Here is a 9,112-nt window from a genome sequence, read left to right on the forward strand (position 1 = left end):
TTGGGGTTTTGGATGCACAAGTAGTATCTCTACTTAGTGCGATTTTTTTGGGCTAGCAAAGGATCTAAAGAAATCGCCACATGTTAAAATATAACTACTATGCGAATATAAGAAAACATAACCATTACGTTGTCTTCCTTGTCCAACGTCAACTACTTGATCAAGTTTGAAACTAGTTAATGCGGGCTCACAATCATGGACGATATCCAAGATAGTATACTTATATGTGAAATCTCTCTTCCTTCAATATTCTTTCATGAATTGTTCAAGTGACCAATATTATGTTTGCTAACCTCCAATAAATTTTATTGCTTAGAATCTTAGTATGTGAAGTCACTACTCCCCATGGGACAATCATATGAAGAATATATAATTTCACGTTTTATGACATTCAATTCATTCAATATTTTCTCTTAGGATATAAGTGAAGCACAAGAGTGATAATCAAACTACTCTCAAAAAGATATAAGTGAAGTTCATAGAGCATTCTTCAGTGAATATAGAGAGACCAATATCCAAGCTCAAAATATACAAGTGAAGCAAACGAAGCATTCTATAAGGCCATATTGGAAAGATTTAAGCGAGGAACATGAAGCATTTTATAAATTAACCAAGGATTATCTCATAACAACATGGTGCATAAAATAAAAGGGAATAATAAACAAAAAATATGTTCCAAGAATAACACTTGTGAATGAATGAAAACTTAGGATCAACATTAGCTAACCGATAATTGTTGACGAAGAGAGGTGGGATGCGTAGCATCCCCAAGCTTAGATGCTTGATACTTTTTATAATGTTTACTTGGGTTTCCCTGGGTATCCCGAAGATTGAGATTTTGTATCCCGTTCAATCATCTCATATCGAGGTTTCACCTAAGTCTCAAAAACTTGATCCACACAAAACTTGAAAAGAACTCGTGAGATAGGTTAGTACACATAAGAATAAATCAAGACTTCATTTTCTGCCAAGACAAGTTGCATAATATTTTTAAAACATTAATTAATGTATACTATCATTTAAACAATTTATGTCTACCAATATAAGTTATGATAACAGTAGGATAAGTAGATAACAAAACTATGACAACAATTTGTCTAAACAATAGAGTCTGCAACAATAAATTCAAAAAGTGTACCTCTCTAACTCAAAACATTCTGAAAATTAGGACATGATAAATAATTTGTATGAATCTGTAAAAAATATAGAAACTTCCATGTTCCACTAAAATCTCTTAATTCAAATACTACAACAAAAAATTATGTTTTTACACAACACTCCTCACACATGCAATTGAAGCATTCTAAAGGCAATTCTTGGAAAACAAATTTGAGAAACATGATTATGAATAACATCTAACAGAGAATAACAAAATAAAAAGAATTTCCAAGCAGAACACATATTATGTGACGAATAAAAATATAGCTCCAACTAAGGTATACCGATAGTATTGAAGACGAAAGAGGGGATGCCTTTCGGGGCATCCCCAAGCCTAGACGCTTAAGTCTTCCTTATGCAGTACCCTTGGGGTGCCTCATGCCTCCCCAATCTTAGGGTATTGATGGTCCTTATTGTCCTCATTTTGGTATCTCACCCAAAATTTGAAAACTTCGATCACACAAAACTTAACAGAAACATCATGAGATCCGTTAGTATAATAAGCAAATCATAAACTTTAGGTATTGTTATAAATTGATTCATATTTAATTCTTGAATTAGACATTGTATTATAACTTCTCCATGAATTATACCCCCCCCCCCGATATAATCCATAGCATCATCAAAACAAGCGAACTATGCAAGCAAAAACAGAATTTGTCTAAAACAGAACAACATGTAATGATCAACACAAACACCATACTTTTGTAACTTCAAAAATTCTGAACAATTAGGACAACCTGGGGAATTTCTATACCAATATTGTTTAAAAGTTTCACATCAAAAGAATATTCCAGTAATAATTGAAAAAATATGTAGTGGATGCAAAAGTTTCTATTTTTGCACAGAATCAAATCTACTATCATCCAAATCATCTCAAAGGATTTACTTGTCACATTATTGAAATAAAATACACAAACATGATTAATAGAGTAGATTAATCATGTTAAACACAAAAACAGAAAGGATAAGTGTTAGGTTATCTTCCTACAAGAGCTTTTCTTTAAAGTCTTTTAGCTAGGCATGGTAATATCAATGATGCTCACATAAGATTACTAGATGAAACATGCAAAAGAGCATCATGAATATTATGACAAGCACATTGTGGTAAATATAAGGGAATAATTATAATTATGAGAAACTTCCTACATTGTTTCCATGAGCATGAACATAAGTGTTCAACGTCGACCCTCACTTCTACAATGCATAACTTTCCAATCGCTTTTCTTTTAAGAGGCAAGTAAAAATATTGTGTTTTCAATTTTTAATTTTTTTCACCCTCAACTAAAGAAATAAAACAAGAAAACAAAAACAAAATAAAAACAAAATCTACTTAGTGATAAAATCAAACAAGCATACACGAAAATATTAACCCCACGCCATTGCTCCTCGGCAACGGCGCCAGAAAAGAGCTTGATAATCCCTAAGTGCAAGGAACCATTGTAGCACTTTCCAAAGATGGAAGTTATAAGTATGGAGTGTCAAACCCACATGTTGGAAAATGTTGCATGGGAAACAAAAAAAATTCCTATGCTCACCAAGATCGATCTAGGAGATGCACATCTACGGGAGGAGAGATTGAATCTACATACCCATGTAGATTGCTAAGCGGGAGCATTCAAGAACACGGTTGATGTAGTGGTACGTCTTCGTGATCCGATCACGATCCATCCCGCGAACTCCGGATTAAGCGCCGAACGGACGACACCTCCACGTTCAACACACGTACAACTTCGCCTTCATCTCCTCGATCGAGCAAGTGATGGTGAAGTAGCAACCCGAGTACTCCGACAGCATGACGTCATGGTGAGGTGATGGTGATGACATCTTAGCACGGCTTCGCCACGTGATGTTTAGAGGAGACGAACTATGAGGGAGAGGAGGAGCAGCGTCGTGGCAAGTTGTGGTGCGGCTGCACTCTCTCTCCCTCTCTATATACAAGGGGGAAGGAGGAGGCGAAGCACCCTAGGGTTTCCCCTAGTGTCCGGTGGCAAAGGTGGGGCGGCGGCTAGGGTTGGGGTTGCCCCTCCCACTTGGGTGCATTGCCAACCAAGTTGGGCTAGCCGGCGCCCTAGGGAGAGGCCCCTCCTTTCCGTCGAAGTGGGTTGAGGTGTGGGTGACGCCCAACCCTCTTGTGGGCTGCGGTGCCCCCTCTCCTTGGCCCATGAGCCCCCCCAACAATTGTTGGGGCCTCCCGAAACTCCTTTCGGTATTCCGTCACTTCCTTGGTGTGCCATGGAACACTTCCGGACTCCGATGACCTTCATCCCATATATCAATCTTCACCTCCAGACCATTCCATAGTTCCTTGTCACGTCCGGGATCTCATTCAGGACTCCGAACAACCTTCGATCATCAACATAATTACTCGATTATGCTTATATCATCACCGTACCTTAAGTGTTTAGACCCTGCGGGTTCGAGAACTATGCAGACATGACCGAGAGACTCTCGGTCAATAACCAATAGCGGGACCTGGATGCCCATATTGGTTCCTACATATTCTAAGAAGATCTATACCGGTCGAACCTTGATGTCAAGGATTCAATCAATCTCGTATACAATTCCTTTTGTCCATCAGTATGTTACTTGCCCGAGATTCGATCGTCGGTATCTCCATACCTAGTTCAATGTCGTTACCAGCAAGTCCCTTTACTCTTTACGTAATACAAGATCCCGTGACTAATTCTTTAGTCACATTGCTTGCAAGCTTGTTGTGATGTTTTATTATCGTGTGGGCCCTGAGATACCTCTCCGTCACATGGAGTGACAAATCCCAGTCTTGATCCATGCCAACTCAATAGACACCCTCGGAGATACCCGTAGAGCACCTTTATAATCACCTAATTACGTTGCGACATTTGATACACACAAGGCACTCCTTCAGTGTAAGTGAGTTGCATGATCTCATGGTCATAGGAACAAACACTTGACATGCAGAAAACAATAGCAATAAACTAACACGATCATATGCTACGTTCATAGTTTCGGTCTTGTCCGTCACATCATTCTCCTAATGATGTGATCCCATTATCAAATGACAACTCATGTCTATGGCCAGGAAATCTTGACCATCTTTGATCAACGATCTAGTCCATTAGAGGCTCACTAGGGACAATGTGTTGTCTATGTATCCACACATGTATTTGAGTTTCCAATCAATACAATTCTAGCATGGATAATAAACGATTATCATGAACAAGGAAATATAATAATAACCACTTTATTATTGCATCTTTGGGATATTTCCAACAGTCTCCCACTTACACTAGAGTCAATGATCTAGCTCATTTCACTATGTGGTTTACATTGTAATGAATCTAACACCCATACAGTTCTGGTGTTGATCATGTTTCGCTCGTGGAAGAGGCTTAGTCAACGGGTCTGCAACATTCAGATCCGTGTGCACTTTGCAAATATTTATGCCCTCCTCCTTGATGTAATCATGGATGGAATTGAAGCGTCACTTTATGTGTGTGGTCCTCTTGTGAAACCTTTATTCCTTGGCTAGAGCAATGGCACCAGTGTTGTCACAGAACAGAGTCATTAGATCCAGTGCACTCAGCACAACTCCAAGATCTGTCATGAAATCCTTCATCCAGACACCTTCTTTAGCCGCCTCTGAGGCAACTATGTACTCCGCTTCGCATGTAGAATCAGCTACCGCAATTTTCTTGGAATTGCACCATCTTACCGCTCCCCCATTGAGAATAAATATGTATTCGGTTTGAGACTTAGAGTCACCTGGATTAGTGTCAAAGCTTGCATCGACGTAACCCTTTATGCCGAGCTCTTGATCACCTCCATACACGAGAACATTTCCTTCCTTTTCAGGCACTTCAGAATATTCTTGACTGTTGTCCAGTGTTACATTCCTGGATCACTTTGAAACCTTCCCGCCATACTTATGGCAAGGCTGACATCAGGTCTTATGCACAACATTGCATATATGATAGAGACTATGATCAAAGCATAGGGGACAACACTCATCTTTTATCTATCTTCTGCAGTCACTAGGCATTGAGTCTTACTCAACTTCACACCTTGTAATACATGCAAGAACCCTTTTTTGGCTGATCTATTTTGAACTTCTTTAAAACTTTGTCAAGGTATGTGCTCTGTGAAAGTCCTATTAAGCGTCTCGATCTATCTCTATAGATCTTGATGACTAATATGAAAGCACCTTCCCCTAGGTCTTTCATTAAAAACACTTACTCAGATATTATTTTACGCTTCCCAAAAATTATATATTGTTTCCAATCAACAATATGTGATCCACATATAATATTAGAAACGTTATAGAGCTCCTATTCACTTTCTTGTAAGTGCAAGCTTCTCGATGTCAACTACGAAATGTTATAGAACTTGTTTGTCAACTACGAAATATGAAACGCACAATGTCATTTCGCCCAACGCGTTGAACCATTTATGCCGCACACACATTTTTTACGTCTTCATTTAAATGTTTAAAATGATTTCGCATACAATAAATGGCCTTTTTCCAGCGCCACGCTTATATAGCGCGGCTGATGCTCTCAATAAAGTGGCGGCGGAGGAAACAAAGAACGACGACACCAAAGGGCACGAGACATGCCGTTCCCTGCGCGCCTCGCGCCGCCGGCCACCGCTGCGGCCGCTACCGCCGCAGCTGTGCTCGCCGCCGTCGCCCTGCGCCGGTACCTCTCCTCCCGCTCCCGCGCGGCCGCGGCCGCGCATAGCACCAGCTGCGCCCCAGCCGCCACCACGTTCCTCGTGCTCTCCGGCAAGTCCCCCCAGGACCAGCAGCTCCTCGCCTCCTCCGCCGGCGATCTCTCTCTGGCGGAGGAGGTTGGGGGCGAGCTCGCCGTCTCCCTCGCGCTCGACGCCGGCGGGGACGCGGGCTTCGACGCGGCCGCCTACATGGGCGCGCTCCGGGCGGGGCGCTTCGGGAGGTGGATGCTCTGGTCGCCGCGGATGGCGTCCACGCACGACCTCGTGACGCAGTGAGTACAAGAATTTGCTCTTCAGAGTCTCGCTTCAGAAAAAGAAAGAGACGATGAATTTGGGCTTGAATCGCTCAAATTGGGCTTGCTTTTTGCGTCTGCGTGCAGGAACTTCGCCAAGCTTCCGGTAGGCGTCGTGTGCGTCACAGACGTGCAGTTCAAAGGCAGAGGTGCGGCAAATATGTATGCCAATTAATGTTTGTTTTTGTCGCTTTTGGTGTGTTTTAGTTCTGTTGATTTTTCAATCTCGGTGACCAGTGTCTGTCACTTTGGTGGGTAGATATATGAATTATGCTGTCTCGTTTGTTGTATGTTCAGTTGATGCTACTGAAGACCTGAAGTTGCTGCATGCTGTATGGGATAAGTAATTCGAGAAATAGCAAATTTGTTGAGTGAATTTGGATCCTTAAATGGTCTATCTGATGTATCTGAATCTGATGGACGATGGTTAAAAAAGTAGTCAATTGTTGAGAAAATAATGACCCATGGCATGTATGCGATGAACAGGTTTTTTCAAATTTGTCTTGGTGAAAAGTGTAGTTTCACAAATACGGAGTAGATGCTTTCTACCATTTGTAGATCTTCTGATTGTAGTTTGACAACTTCGGCCAAACTTTTATTTTAAGTTGATTCCACCTTCTATGGTTCTAGAAATTCATTGTTTTTGTATGCTTAATTGAGCAGGGCTCGTTAGTGTTTGACCTTCTACCAACGACTTTGCAGGAAGATCGAAGAATGTGTGGGAATCACCTCCAGGTTGTCTCATGTTCTCGTTTACATCACAGATGAATGATGCACGCAAACTTCCCCTTATGCAATATGTCGTTTGCCTTGCCATGACCGAAGCCATCAAAGATTTGTGTTGTGCTAAGGTGAGAGTTTACGAAGTACTTGCACATATGTGATATTCACTGTTACTGATTGCACTATGATATTTCAATAGGCTAATTTCTTTGTCATGACATCCTGTACTATCTATGCGATAACACCCAGGGACTTCCAGAGCTAGATGTAAGGATAAAGTGGCCTAATGATCTATATCTGAAGGGGTTAAAAGTTGGTGGTATTCTTTGTACCTCATCATATGAGCCGAAAGTCTACAATATTTGCACTGGTAAGCATGTTTCAAATGCTGTTGATACTAAACACCGAGGATTATATAATACCAGAAAGTCATTCGTTATGAAAACTTGGATTCCTTTATCCTCTTCAGGTATTGGTTTAAATGTGGGCAATGAAAAGCCTACTACATGTTTGAACGCTGCACTCCAGGAACTAAAGGCTAATTCACCAAGACTTAAACGAGAAGACATACTAGCATCATTCTTCAACAAATTTGAAGTTCTTTTTGATATTTTCTCAAATCAAGGTAAATTTGTGTCAATAGTTTCTCTTCTTGAGATAAAAAATATATGAGCATTATGCTCACGCTATGGGCGTAGTGAACTTTTGTAGATAAATTTACTTTGCTCTAGTGAGTGATGTTTGCAAATTAAGCTGATTTTTCTAACATTTTGTGGTGCATTTGGTACAATAATATTCTCCATCTTCACTTCAGGATTTCAGGCCCTCGAGGAGCAATACTACAACTCATGGCTTCACAGGTACGGAGTATTATCTCGATATTGGTTTGTTGGTCTTCCATGACCAAATTTCCTACTAAAGTGTAGTATTTATCTGCTACCATTTGACTTTGATTTTTTTTTTCCAATATGGTGTTCCATATGTTCTCGGTTTACGTCGTTTCATCGTACTAACTGAACCTTCACTGCCATGTAGTGGCCAAAGAGTTGTCGTACAGGATGCGAACGAAGGCCAGTCTGTGAACAGTGTGGTCACGGTTAAGGTATGGAGAGAACTTAACTAGGATTGATGATTAGACGTTTTCTCTTCTCTGACCACCAACTAAATTGTTTCAGGGGCTAACTCCAAGTGGCTATTTATATGCCGTTGGAGAGGACGGCAAAAGCTATGAGCTGCACCCTGATGGTAACAGGTAATGCAATTTTGTATCCATCACCAACATTTTTGTCGTTATAATTACTTTATATCCATCGTATACCATATATAATGTGTCTGTCAAGAACGTAATGGTGTGCCACATACCATCTTTGATTTCTGACGCAATTTCCTGTGTTGCAGCTTTGATTTCTTCACAGGGTTGGTGAGGAGAAAGATGGATGCATAGCGCGTTGACAGTTATCATAGACACAAATCTTGTTCTCCAGAGATATCAGAGTTATCTTCTCATGGCAGATTACTTATGGGAAGCTGGTTTCTCAAAAAAAAAAAAAAAACTATGCGAAGCTGGCCTCAACTGAAGCTGTTACAAACTCAGCGCTACTGCACGGACCACCTGTTCAAATATAATGCCCTTGACGGGATCCTGCGGGACATGAGGAATTCATGAGCCAGGCCTGGAGGCTGAGGCACAGGACTTTGCTGAATCTGAATTTAGCATGGGCCGACAAATCAGGAGCGAACCGAGTGAAAGAACTGTAGGAAAAGGGCAGAATCTCTGAAGACAGTCCAAGGTTATTTTAGTTTGAAAACGGTGTGCTCTGTATGCTTGTGTGTCTGTAACAAGGGCTGAGTCTGTGAGTTACTGTAAAAACTACATTGAGCGCAGTTTTTGTGGAGGTTGAAATGAGTGCAAGAGCTGAGCTATGCCTTTTTTTTTAGAAAAAGAGTTGAACCTTTTTTTGTGGAGGTTCCAAACTGCTGAACTAACCTTTGATTTGTGCGAAGCTCTTTCTGCTTCTTCTGTTCCGTATCGAGCTTCAGCGTCCGGAAAAGGAAGAGGAAATTCAGTTTTGTGAAAGGTCCATCGCACTGATTCATGTTTCGTTCTATTTTTTTATTTTATTTTTTTGGTTATTGTTTGCACTATTGACTTCATCACTCAGAAAACAATCCAAGATTTGAAGGTTCAAAAGATACCTCAACAGATTTTCTCGTAGCCAATCAAGGGA

The 9,112-nt window shown here is 40.8% G+C and overlaps 1 protein-coding gene across 1 annotated transcript; it reads left to right on the forward strand.

Moving 5' to 3' along the window:
- Positions 1 to 5,727: 5,727 nt before the first annotated feature.
- LOC123402181 (biotin--protein ligase 2-like) lies at positions 5,728 to 8,821 on the forward strand. Its single transcript, XM_045096061.1, has 9 exons — positions 5,728 to 6,140; positions 6,249 to 6,310; positions 6,864 to 7,012; positions 7,134 to 7,254; positions 7,354 to 7,509; positions 7,699 to 7,744; positions 7,920 to 7,986; positions 8,060 to 8,136; positions 8,283 to 8,821. Exons 1-9 carry the CDS (start codon positions 5,749 to 5,751, stop codon positions 8,326 to 8,328), a joined length of 1,116 nt encoding a protein of 371 aa, XP_044951996.1. The 5' UTR covers positions 5,728 to 5,748; the 3' UTR covers positions 8,329 to 8,821.
- Positions 8,822 to 9,112: the final 291 nt, after the last annotated feature.

The sequence above is a fragment of the Hordeum vulgare genome, chromosome 6H (genome assembly GCF_904849725.1).
Source record: "Hordeum vulgare subsp. vulgare chromosome 6H, MorexV3_pseudomolecules_assembly, whole genome shotgun sequence".
Lineage (NCBI taxonomy): Eukaryota > Viridiplantae > Streptophyta > Magnoliopsida > Poales > Poaceae > Hordeum > Hordeum vulgare.